Genomic DNA, 13157 nt, shown 5'->3' with positions numbered 1-13157 from the left:
CTTAATGAACCTCCACTTAGTCTGACCTGGTGTTTTGGAATTGTTACTGAAGCATATTGAAGCATTGAAGCATATTGCTGCTGTCATACATCTTCATTTTTAGTTTTCTCCACAGTTTGAACCCTGTAGTTGTTCTGTACACTGTGTGACTTATTCTAGATGAACAGACCAATAGAAATGCTCTAAATTACTTACTTAAAAACAAAGTACATTGACTTTCACTCAAAGTTAAGACCATTTTTGCTTTCTCCTGTAAAATCACCATTTTGGAAATACATGTTTTTCATTGGACAGCAACGATATTCTGTATAAAATTCTGAGCATCTTTGATTATTTATTTATTTTTTTTTATTTTGTATAAACTGTTGCATAAAAGCAATAAAACATTCGAGGTCTAGGTTATTCGCGATGACCCCCTCTATGTCGGCTATGTCGACCCTTACCTTAAACCTAACTTCTTAATTTTCTCAAATCTCACCCTGGCCCATATTCTAACCCCAAACCTTAATCCAAATTTTATTCCTTGTTCTAAACCTAACCCCTAAGACCTAATGCTGTTGACAGTCAACTGGCCCATCCACTGATTGATCCATTGATAAAGTGGGACCATGTTTTCTCTTAGAACTGCACGTCCAAGTCAAGAGCCATTTCTTTTTAAGAGTGCATCACAACACATAATCGTCTTATTATTTTTTTCCCCCTAATTCAATAAACGCCTCCACATCCTGACCCAGCTCATTTGCACCGAAATGCAAAGCGGCGACGCAGTTCTGCAGGGAGGCGATTAGTAGAGACATGGAAGTGGTGGGTGAAAGCCCACTGCCTCAACGAGCTAGATAAGGGCTCTGAGAGAGCAGACAAACCTCCTGCAAGTCAAGACTGATGAAGGGAGACTTCAAGGACTAAGGCTAAGAACTTCACAATATGCAGGAAGAAGAAAGCTTATCACAGTGAACTGAACAAAGCCTGGTCTTTTGTCACAGATTACACTCCCATTTTAAAAAGAAAAGAACAGTTAGAATGGTGCATAGTATATATAAAAGAAAAAGAGCCGGGGCGCTCTCCGGAATCTGTGAACTAAGAGGAGAGAATGTAAACTATGGACCGACGGGTAGGAACAGTGAGGAAGAAGCAAAAGGGTGGAAGTTTTCCACAGTCGATCGTTAAACGGAGATGATTTGCCTTCTGTCCTGAGAGCTTAATACGTCTGGTTTATTCAAAAGGCCGCCATGAAAATGAGTGGAAATAAGCAAATTAGTATACGTGGTAGATTGCTATGGGGTTAGGCTAATGTACGTACTTGCTAAACTAAAGAAGTCACAAGCATATGCAGTAAGCCTCCTCATTTTGCCTCTGATAGGAATGGACTGGTACAATTACAGTTGCATTGATTCAATTCCACTGCAACCTCAGTCAGCCATAGCTTTCAGCTCATTTTCACTTAAGTGTGACTAAAAAAAAAAACCAAACAAACCCAGAAACACACTCTCAAAATCTCAAAAAGGTATTACGACAAAAGAAATGGAACCGAGCAAACCCGTTCAATGCAGGGCTGTGGGCAGAGAGATTTAGAGTGATACGAAAGGTGGTGACTTCACCAAAAGCACATGTACAAGCTAGTGAATTAACATTGCAGTGAAGTTCACATCATCCTCCTCCATGATCCAAGGAGATGATTTCCTTCATGTGTTGCTCATCTCAGTGTATCGGTTGATTACAAATGAAAAAAAAACAATAAAAAACGTAATCAAATCAAAAAATCTAATGCAAATATAATCTGTACTTGCGCTGCCATGCCAGCAGAGCTCTGTAAATGCTTCCATAGGTTCAGTAAGAAAGAAAAACTGCTGTTCTTCAGGCCACCGTGACCTTCTGAATTTTTTTGCTCTTCAAACTGTGCCGTCTTTGGAGACTGAAATTCATCTGAAATGTCCAGACATGAAACAGCATCCCAACGCCAACACTCGAATTCGGGATGTCTTTGACTGGGCTGCCCTTCGTCACCATCGTTGTTCACTCCTATTGCACGTCTCCCACACAAGGGATTGCAGATAAAGAAAATGTGAAAGTGAGTCAAGTAGAACAAAAGTAGCAGTAAATTAAAATCAGAATAAATAAAAAGACAAAATAAAGGTTCATGGCTATGTTGAGCTTTCTCAACTCTGTCGGCAGCCAGCTTTGTGTCTTGACTGTAAAACAGACAGTTGGGATAAAAAAATAAAGTGCATTTGAACTCTCTACTGAATAATCTGTCTAGAAAAGTTCTGTGCACAGTGGAGAAGGTGTGAGAAATTTGCTACAGTTTGTTGGGTCTCAATATGCCCCCCACCCGCCCCACCCTGTCAACCCATCTTCCCCACATCCCACCCCTCCCTTCAGGTATCTTTTTCTGTGCTTGACGGCCAGTTTGAATGCCCCCCCCCCCCCGCATTGCATTTAAGCCCCACCCTCACAGCTTTCACACAAAGTATGTGTCAACGAGGGCTGCTAGATAATATCAATAATAATAATTGTTATAATATTTAAATACAATAATTTGAGCAGTAATGCATTAGTATGTAGGATTGTAAGCGTTATAAAACTTGGCACATAATTATGAACTCCTTATGTATCACTGTTGAGGTTGGTTATACAAACACATTTTTCCTACTTCTGTTAAAGCGCTATAATTATCTCATAGAAATATTTTTTTCCCATTTCTTCCTTTGAACAGTTTCCTCTCTCCCCGGTCGTCTCTACTTGCACCCTTCCTGGAATACTTTTTTTTTTTTTATCTGATCTATTTTTAAACACCTCATCACAGAAGACAACCCACATAAACATGTAGATGTAAATCTATTTTTGAGGAGCCCCCTGCTATTTCTTCCTCCACCTCCTCGGCCTCTTCTCCGCTTCCGCTCTCCTGCTATTTTCGCTCTCTACTCTCAGACTTGCGTCTCCAGGCCGCTCAGTTTGGGGATGAGGATTCGAGGGGTAACCCCAGAGTTGAGATCTCTCTCGAACTCCAGCAGCTGCCCCATGAAGTTGAGGTTTGGAGACACCACTGGCCGTCGGCCCCGCACATACTTATAGGCATCCGTCATGGTCATAAGGGTGTGCTTCATCAAGTAAGCGATGACAATGGTTGCCGAGCGGGACACGCCTGCTTGGCAGTGCACCAGCACACCCCGCCCACTCTGATGAGCCTCCTCTGCAGAAAAAAAAAAACAAAGTGAAGACGAGACAAGACAAATACGCCACACATCAACAGTCAAGCTCCTCAAGCTGACTCCCTTCTATTTCCATTGCTATTTTTGAAATCCATTTCTTGTTTTATTTATAGCTCTTCTAATATGATTGCTCTTTCAAGGACAGGAACAGGAACAGAGGAAATGCATTTGCACTCATCAGCCTGTCAAGAAAAACGAAAAGCCTTTGTGTGCTTTTCTTACATCCGACAAGAGGCGGAATGAAGAGTGCTGAAAAGATGCTAAAAGCCAAAAAATAGAGCATGCCCATCCCGCATTACCCAGCACTATGTCCGCATATTTTGAGCAAGGAATGACAGTAAAGCTCACCTATGAACTCAAAGACCTCCTCAAAATACTGCCGGAGGTTCTGCTTGCTGTTGTCGGTGGCGGGGAGCCTCTTGTAGCGCACCAGACCCGTGTCCACGTGGTAAAGGGGCAGGTGGGTGGTCACGTTGACCACGTAGCCAATGTTCAGTCGCAGCAGCAGGTCCAGGTCCTGCGCGTCCCTCTCGTTTCCCAGGAACAGGAACGGCAGGATGGGGCTGACCACGGCATTCTCCACATCTGGGGTCATCACACTCTCGTCCGACAGGGAAGCGGGGAGGGAGGAGGAGAGTGGGAGGGAGAGGTGCACTGTCATAGAAAAACAGAGACCTTTTCATTATCTTGTCCACTGGGTGCAATAAATGTACCTGTTGTACAAGTGAGCTAGTAATTAGGGAAGAAAGTGCTGGGGGAGGGCTGGTGTTGAGGAGAGAGCGTCGTGCCAAAACAGCTGTGTTATACATATTATTACTTTCATCCATGGAGCAGGGGACCGGATTTGCACATCATATTAAAACTGCATTCATTCTGAACATGGCTCTGAGCGCTCTTTTAATGCTTACATAATTGCAACAACATGCAGACATCAAAATGCATTACACCATGGGGAAGGCGGTGCAGAGTAACATGAATTTTTATTTATTTATTTATTTATTTCTCAACCATTTTTGTCATAAATTTGTTTTTAGAAGACTTTATGAGGAAGGTAGTGTATACAATATGTCAGGGAAATTACAAAATGTCAGGCAGACTTCATTGATGCAAATGAGAGAAATGCTTAATCGCCTGCCAGGAGGGGCTTGGTGTCAGTGACCCCATTTCTGCAAGAAAAATCTAATTATTTCACATGTTTTAATCCTTCCTTCTCTTCTCCTGTTTGCCTTCACATTATCATTCTGCTCCTTACCCTGCTCTGGTATTGCTCTAAACCACAGCTATAATTAACAGCCATTATCCTGCGGTTCTTTAACAAAAAAGCAACACATTACAATAACGCAGAACAGTTAGGCTGGGACAATGAAGCCGTACATTAGACAAAGCCATTCAGGCGAGGGAACTTTACAAATTAGAGCACAAATCAGGGTTAAAGCAGAAAGATACATTAAGAGAGTGAAACGGTGCAGCACAGATTGAGCAGTGTTATGTGTATGCATTGTACCAAGATGCCTATGGAGATAAGAGTTGGTCATAGACTTGGCTAATTGCAGATTTGACTCTGAGACTGCTGCTGAAATTACATGGCATAGGGCAGGCCTGGCTCTAGCACATTATTGATAGCTTTAGCTCAATGTTCCAACTACTGCAGTCTTGAAGACATTGCTCACACAAGTCAGGAAAGCCTAGTGTTTATGAGCTTCAGTTTGGTTACAGAACTCAAATAGTGTATCAAGAGGACACTGGGATTGTTAAAGTCAAAAGGAAAGGCATGAATGATTAGCAATGGACCTGAAAATAACCGTTTGTCCATCAAGTATCTTCAAGGAACTGGAAGATTGACTATATTTGTTATGGGTTGTTTTCCAGGAATAGCTAAAAGCATGCCTACCTCTTCCATTCTCCTCCTCGTCTTGCTCCCTGTTGAGTGAGTTGAGGACCAAATGAAGTGACTGAGCCGAAGGCAAGGAGTGCCCACCCTCGCGCTCTCTTCCTCTGGGTTTGGACTTGATGAGGGTGCCAGGGGCAGAAGGTGGAGGAGAAAAGGAGAGGGGAGACTCAGGAGTGGGAGAACGAGGGGAAGGGGAGCGTGGAAGCATATCATCATCTAGCCCATCACCATCCCCCATGCCAGCATCTCCTCCCTTGTTCCAGAGCCTCTTCAGGGAGTCTCGGCCTTGGTCTCTGCTGCTTCCTGACCCCATGAAGTCCAAAACAGCCATCTTGCCTTGCTGGAGCCTCCGTCGTCCTGCGTGGTCAGTCAGCTGGGATCGAGTGAACTCGAGCAGGTTCCGACAGTCCAAAATAACTGGACTGGTTCCATTGCTTCCATTCTGGTCATGGCCCATGCACGCCCTTCCCGTTCCCATCCCCACACCTGTACTGTGGTGGTTGGGTTGGGTTTTAGAGCGAGTCATCTTCTTTGCAAGCTCCTCAGGCCAAATTGTGCGCACGCTGTAATCATCGTCATCGGGTTGGTACCCTCCCATGGTATGTGCCCCAATGCTGTGGCCCACGTTGGGAGGTTTGGCTCTGTGAGGGTTAAAAGTTACGACTATGGGATCACTGCTGCAGTAGCTGCAGGTGGAGCTACCAGTCTGACTTGCTTTGGGGTTGCAGCCACTGACACAACTCTGCAGTGCACGCAGGGGAGCAGAAGAAGAGAGCGGGGCACAGGGTAAGCAGCCACCAACCAGTTTCTTACGGAATGCGGCAGGACTCTCAAAACCTCTTCCTTCCCCCGAACAGGATGCACAGCCCAAGGGTCTTAGAAGCCCTGTGCGGCAGTCTGACACAGTGCTGTTGGATGAGGAGGTGTTGGTGGTAGAGGCGGTGGACAGACATCCTCCTAAGGTCTTCAGTCCCATGGTGCTGTCACCTCTCTTGTTTGGAGTTGCTCCTTGGGCTTGAGAAAATGAAGAGGATGGGCTTCCAGTGCCACCTTGACAGCCAGCAGAGTGGCCTCTCGCTCCTCTACAGCGCACCAGCCTCCAACAGCCACAGTTGAATGGGCGGGAAAAGTCAATTGTGCAGGTGTGGTCTGGGCTAGGAAAGCCTCCACGGGAGGAGATGGGAGAGAGAGGCAAACTGTGAAGGATCTGGGGGCGTTGCTCCCTGGCACGGGAGGGACGAGTCTGACTGATGTGTTGGAAAGAAGATGGGGCCCGGAAGGGAGCAGAGGGTTGGGCAGCTGGGTAGTGGGTGTTTAGGATGGAGACATGGGGTGATGGGGCAGAGCTGTGGTGACGGGGCAGACTGTGGGGGTTGGGAGGCTGTTGGACAGGTCCCAGTTTGGAGTTCTCTTTGTTACCCGCGGTAGGCACGTCCCTGTAGTTGGCAATCGCAGACTGAGACTTCGATGGCAGGTCTTCTTCTCTTGTCCGCCTAGGTTTTGATTGCTGTCTTTGGGCTGGAACAAATTCCAAGACCCCACCTGGTGATACAGCTAGGTGGTTCTGATAGTGGCTACTGGGCTGGGTCTTGTTCTGACTCTGGTGCCTCTCAGGTGGTTCGGAAGACTTCCCTCTGGGTTTTCTGTCACCTTGCCCTGGTTCCACGTGCAGAGAGACTCTTTTACTTCTGCTCTCTCTGACGCTCCCACCTCGGGTCAAGCTGCTACTGCGCCCTTTGTCTGGATGTGTCCCTCCTTTGTCCACAGATACTTTAATGTCAATGGTATGTGTGTGCTTGTGAGGTCTGGGACCCAGAGTCACAGTCCCATTGCTGTGACAGTGACTAGGGATTCGGGTGCTGTCCTCTGTGGTGGCACCTCGCTCGCCCTTTGCTCTCTGCACACGGGATAAATGCCTGTGCCTGCATTCCAGGGACAGAGAGTTTGAGGGTGGATAGGGACGGGGTGGAGGAGGTTGGGGCTGTGGTGAGTGGGGTGGGGGTTCGTTGCGGGTGGAAAGGCGTTGCGAGGAAGACTGGGAGGTGGTCGGTGGGGAGGCCACACGCAAAGCCAAGCTTTTAGGCCGCTGAATAACCACTATGCGCTCGTCAAGAGGGAGAGGAGGCATCTGGGGCTAAGCAGAGCTGTGTGTTTAGGAATCAGAAAGAAAAGAATACACTGAATTAGTCAAACAGTTCCTGAAGTTATTTCAGTAATTTTTGAAGTATACATAGTTGGCACACGTATTTAGACTGTTTAGTATTAGTCACAGCAAGCACAATCACACAAACAATTGTGATGAGTAATGCACAGAAGCTAATCATAGTTTCTGTCTGTCATACACAACCTTCCTGTTAAGAGAACACCGAAAACAACAGAGAACAATACACAGGATAAAATCACAGACTTCTCAGTAAAAAGACAGTCCCCATAACACAGTTAAGTAAAGTAAACAGCCCTTGTGCACTAATGTTATGCCTAACAAAAACAGAAGTCTCCTGGCGTCAAATTGTAGAAGCACAAAGTCAGAGAAAATAAGCAATATGGCAATATGTGGGTTATGCAAGGACAAAACGGGAGCTTTTACATAAGTAGGATTTTGCACTGAATTTATAATGACCAGCGCGTCATAATAAAAATACAAATCCACTATTCTATGTGTGCAAAGATGAATTTATAGAATTCAACAGCTAATTTTTTACAAAAGTGACAGTTAGTAACATTAGCAATGAGCATTATGGAATGTCAAAGGAAAGTCTGTAGATAAAGGAGAGAGAGAGAGAGAGAAAGAGAGAGAGACTGAGAGAGAGGGAAAGGGAGGGAGGAAGCGAGGAGGGAAAGGGAGGACTGGACGAACAAATACAAGATGTGACATGGCTGAATCAGCCATAGACCTCATGGGAGGGACACGCATGCAAAACTGCACTTCAGACACACACAGACACTCCACTCCAGGACACGCCATCACACACCATGCCTTTAATCCCACATGCATACATCCACGCACAGAGCCTGGTGACGGTCTCCTCATCCTCTTTCTTTTTTCAGCCTTGCCTTTTGTAGCCTGTGGTGAAGGGGGTGGTGGTTACATATGACCCAGATTTGTCATGGTGCAAGTCAACATCACTTTGATCACTTTTGCTCACACGCCAAACACCTCATCAGCACTGTCCCACGAAAAAAAATAATAATAAAAAAATACATCAGTAATGAGTTTTCTGTACAGCACACTGAAGCCAGAACAGCGCACTCTTGCAGTGGCCTCTGCATCGGCTGCTTGCTTGCTTGCTTTACTTACCGTCTGAGCACAACTGCCACAAACACTTATCAAATTTCACACACTACATAAAGAGTAACGCTGTTGTTGGTGTTGTAGGTAGTCAGACGTGAAATAAACAGCAATCTTAGATGGAAATGTGTGTTTTACATGGCCTTTACTGGTGATTACATATGTCAAAGCCATCTACACCAGCAACTCTGGAGGGCACAGGTTGGTGATTTCACTGCTCAGGCATACCTAGTTCATGTTAGAGGTGGACAGTGTGATGATAAATATCGTCACATATGAGCATATCAAAATATTGAAGTACTTGAAATACTGGAATACTTGACCCATTCTGAATCAAAGTGTTTAATAGCAGTTGTTAAAATATGCTACTACTAATGCACTGTGAATGTCTGTAAGTTGTATTTTTTCCATATCTCCTACTCTTCTGTTAACTCCCAAGATTATTGGGTGTGTTTGAGCAGGAAAACCATCTCTTAACACTGCTTGACTCTGATTCTGCTGGACCAGAAATGAGGAGACCTGGACCTGGACCTCTTAGATATAAACGTTGCTTGGATGTACAGCTTTAGGAAAACTATTCGTTTTGTGTAGAACGTCTCCATCATGTGGAGGATCTTTGTATTTTAAGCAGGTCCTGCACACCTGGATATTTCATTTACCAAAATAGTTATTTTAAGAACCATGCTTTGAAAGGTGTGGTTCTTCTTTTGGACAAACCTCTTTCTGCACTTTTATTTTACACAGTATCCAACATCATTAGCTATTAATGAAGGTAGAAAGGAAGAGAGAACGTTATATTCCAGCTGCAATAACAACTGCCCATCAAAACTACCCTAGATTACCCAGCCTGGGTTACCTAGCCTGGGTTACCTTCTAAAATCTAATCTAAGCCTTTCATTTCATTTTTACTCATAAAAGATTTTTTTTGCAGAACCAAAGGTGGTTCTTCTACAGCGGACCCCTGTTTGGAACCTTTATTTTACAGAGTAGGCTACACTATGAGCTACTACTGAAAACAGAACACAAGGAGGAACATCGTATTCCAGCTGCAATATCAACTGCCCACATTAAAACTCGCCTAAAACCTAAAAGGTTCCGTAGCAGAACCCTTCCTGTCACATTTATTTCACAGAGTAGCCTACATTATTTGCAGAATCAGATGGTTATTGAAATTAGTAACTAGTTTTTCACTTTTTTTGTTACACAGAAGGTTCTTCAGGGAACCAAACGTGGTTCCTCTATAGTAGAACCCTTCCTGGCACTTTTACTTAACAGAGTAGACACACTGTTAGCTACTGATGAAGAGAGAAAGAAAGACAGGCCATGATATTCCAGCTACCTGACCTACTGTCCGTCAAAGCTAACCTAGGTGACCTCACCAAAGCAAAGCATGTCCTTGAGTTTTCACTCATAAAACGTTCTTCGTGGAACCAAAACTGGTTCTTCTGTAGCAGAACCCTTTTCGGCACCTTAAATTTGCAAAATGTGTGCAGTGGGCTACACCATCAGCTGTTGTTGCCCAAAAAAAGGCTGAGAAAGGAAGAACATCATCTACATGCAGCTGCAGTGGCCTTCAGAATTTCCCCCATAGCCCATAGGTCTCTCCCTGCACTCCTCCACGCTACACACTTCACACCGTGTCCACATGCTCCACAAATCAGTGACCACACACAGCCTGCGTCAGATGCAGGCCTGCTCCACAACATCCACCCCACTCCATCCATTCACACAGGAGCTCTCGGTCACAGCAGTGCTCCTTTTTTTAAGCATCATCTCCTGCGTTTAATATGCAGCTAATTTCCGCACAGCCGAGCCCTGTGTGCCGATAATAAATAAGGTGGAAGGAGGAGTAGGGAAGGATTTCGCGCATCGTCACCCATCATTACGCTCACACTGCTCCAGCGTCTCCGTCACTTTCCTTCTATCAGTGGAGAAGAGAGAGAGACAGAGAGAGGGAGAGAGACAGAGAGAGACACAGAGAGACACAGAGAGAGAGAGAGACACAGAGCTCCCTGCTCTCAGCTCGCAGGCCTTTGTTCACGGAGCTCTGAGCTCTACCAGCTCTGCCCTTCAGAAAAGCACCACTGCAGTCAGAGTCGTGCTGAGGCATCATAAGCTGCTAATAACGCGATAATGAACGGGCTGCTAGTGAACGGGAATGCTGTGTATTGACAAAACGACTGGTTAGGCCATGCTGTCACGCAATCTCGTGGGTGTTGTGTGGCTCGTCTAGCCAATAGACTAGCCTACCTGTGGGAGAAAATAACACACACACACACACACACACACACACACGTATGCATATACATATAGGCATGTTGGTTGTAGCTGTGTGACTGTGATGGGGGTGTGATGGGCTAGCAGTCCTTTCAGGAATAAAGGTGGCTAGCTCTATGTGCTGCCACGCAGGCCTGAGAGAAATCGCACCTGTTTATTTATCGGTTAAACGTTAAAGTAACGTTAAAGGCAGCCATAATAACCGCGATCACCCAGAATAGGCTTGAGAATAAAGGGGGGATACTCACGTTACACTCGGTGGGTCCGCTGTATCGTCATTCCCTCTAACCGCTGTCACCCGTGTGCTTCTCCAGCGCCTGTTCCGCTCGGCTGCATGATTACATGGCTAGCTGCGTTTGCTTATGTCCTGCATGTTGATTATTATTATTATTATTATTATTATTATTATCAATAATAATAATAATAATAATAATAATATATTAGTATCGGTTTTCTTAATTAGGGCTCCCTCGCAAAACGTCTCCTCCCGGCCGTTTAATGCACGCGCGCTGTTTCCTCCCCGGCATCAAGCTTCTTTTTTTTTTGTCACCGGTCGCCTGTATGTATGTGTGTGAGTGTGTGTGTGTGTGTGTGTGTGTGTGTATGTGTTTGTATGTGTGAGAGGGAGAGACAGAGAGCAGCACAGTGTGACCGTAGACGCGCGTGAACGTGCGCCTTGGTGTGTGTGGCGCGTGCGCGTGCGCGCGGACGCGAGAAGGAGGAGGATGCCGGGGAGGAAGGTGGGGTTTGGAAATGCATGACATCATCCCAGTCCAATGGTAACCAAAACAAACGGCCGAATGTGTGGCCTACATGTGTTGGAGGCTCAGCAGCGGTCCAGGCTGTAAAGGTGTAATTATCGAGAGGCTGAGAGCTCCCAGATAAACACAGCCTGGTAAACCTCGCCGAGACACAGGATGGATCCCAGCAGCGGAAATCACCTGAACTCTGGAGCTCGGCTGAGATCATCTGTTCCATCTGTTACATAACTAACCATCATGTATAGTTAAGTTGGGCTGTGTCACGTTTTACCTTCTCAGGACGACCAAATGGGGTTGTGCTCATATAAAGCACATTTTAACCCTCTAAAGCTGCTACATCAGTGTGATCATTTAATAATGGACTATCTTAAATAATTATTAGCCATTAGTAATCATTTTTGGTCTCATAAAGAACTATCACGGTTCTTAATAGAGCAGAAAAGGGTTCTTTCATGGCATCACTCATCGCTTTTTGATGCACCCTTATTATTAAGAGTATAAATGTAATCTCTTCATAAATGCACATGATTGACAGATTCATAGACAGAAACACCACATAGTAAGAATCTGGCAACTATTTGCCCACCGCACCTCCCTTCTTCGCAGGACTTTGTAGACATTATCATTTATGTACAGAAATAACTGAATTTATGTGATTTTATGTCCAATGACTGTAGGAAATATTAATTGGTTGATTTGCATATATATATATATATATATATATATATATATATACTTGTGAGACAAGCCAGAAATAGAACAAAAAGTGGTTGTTCAGTGGTTGAAACTGGAGCAAAGACACAACAGAGATATTAAAAGCACTGCAAACATCAGTCCCATGAGGGAGAAACTGTCAGAGGGACCCAGCATATATATATTGGAATTGTTGAAGGGGCTCTATGAGGGGGCTCCAACATGGCTTTGGTAAAGGCTTTTTGTTTTTCCATTAGTAGATTTTTAACCAGTGACTGATGGACTGATTTTTTTTTTTACTTTTTTTTTCCTCTGATATCACTCATATCATAGGTTATTCATTTTGCATGTGTACCTCCAGTATGTAACATGATTTTTACATGTTGACCTTAAAAAATGTCATCATATGTGGTGGTACGAATTACATATGATCACATGCCACCGCAGGACATTATCACATGTGATCACATATACATTGCTTAGCAACTGGTACTGAACCCCCTTCAAAGACAAATCTGCATTACAGAAGCCACTTATGCAGATTGTTCCAGACAGTATTTTATTACCACCGAGCAACCACTCCGCTACTTCATAGCAACCCCCGGGAATACCACAGCAAACACCAAGCAACATTTAAGCAACCACCTGGGATACCATAGAAACCATCTTGTACCATCAAAGCACCACTTAGCAACACCATAGAAAGCAGCTAGCAACGCCATATAAACCACATGGAATACCATAGCAACATACAACTTGGCAACTGCCTGCCTCACTTGGTATTCAACCCCTTCAGACCTTTTACAGCCATAACAAGTTTCAAGGTAAGTTTCTACTGGTTTTTCTCACTGTGTGGAAATGATTTCCGCCCATTCTTCTTGGAAAATTTGCTCAAGGTAGGCCACCAGTTCTTGATTGGATTAAGATCTGGACTTTGACTTGACCACTGAAGAACATTCACCCTTTGTTGTTCAACCCTTCTTGTGTTTCTGTGGGCTAGTGCTTGGGTTCATTGTCCTGCTGAAAGATATAGTCTC

At 44.7% G+C, this 13157-nt stretch overlaps 1 protein-coding gene across 1 annotated transcript; it reads right to left on the bottom strand.

Annotated features, from left to right (window-relative positions):
- Positions 1-2476: 2476 nt before the first annotated feature.
- Positions 2477-11334, bottom strand: LOC140539009 (uncharacterized). Its single transcript, XM_072661597.1, has 4 exons — positions 10915-11334; positions 5101-7244; positions 3558-3863; positions 2477-3190 (listed from the first exon to the last, which is right to left on the bottom strand). The coding sequence occupies exons 2-4, from the start codon at positions 7226-7228 to the stop codon at positions 2925-2927; spliced, it is 2700 nt and encodes an 899-aa protein (XP_072517698.1). The 5' UTR covers positions 7229-7244; positions 10915-11334; the 3' UTR covers positions 2477-2924.
- Positions 11335-13157: the final 1823 nt, after the last annotated feature.

The sequence above is a fragment of the Salminus brasiliensis genome, chromosome 18 (assembly GCF_030463535.1).
Source record: "Salminus brasiliensis chromosome 18, fSalBra1.hap2, whole genome shotgun sequence".
Taxonomy (NCBI): domain Eukaryota; kingdom Metazoa; phylum Chordata; class Actinopteri; order Characiformes; family Bryconidae; genus Salminus; species Salminus brasiliensis.
Note: the sequence above shows the minus strand (reverse complement) of the source record. Positions and strands in the feature narration are given on the sequence as shown.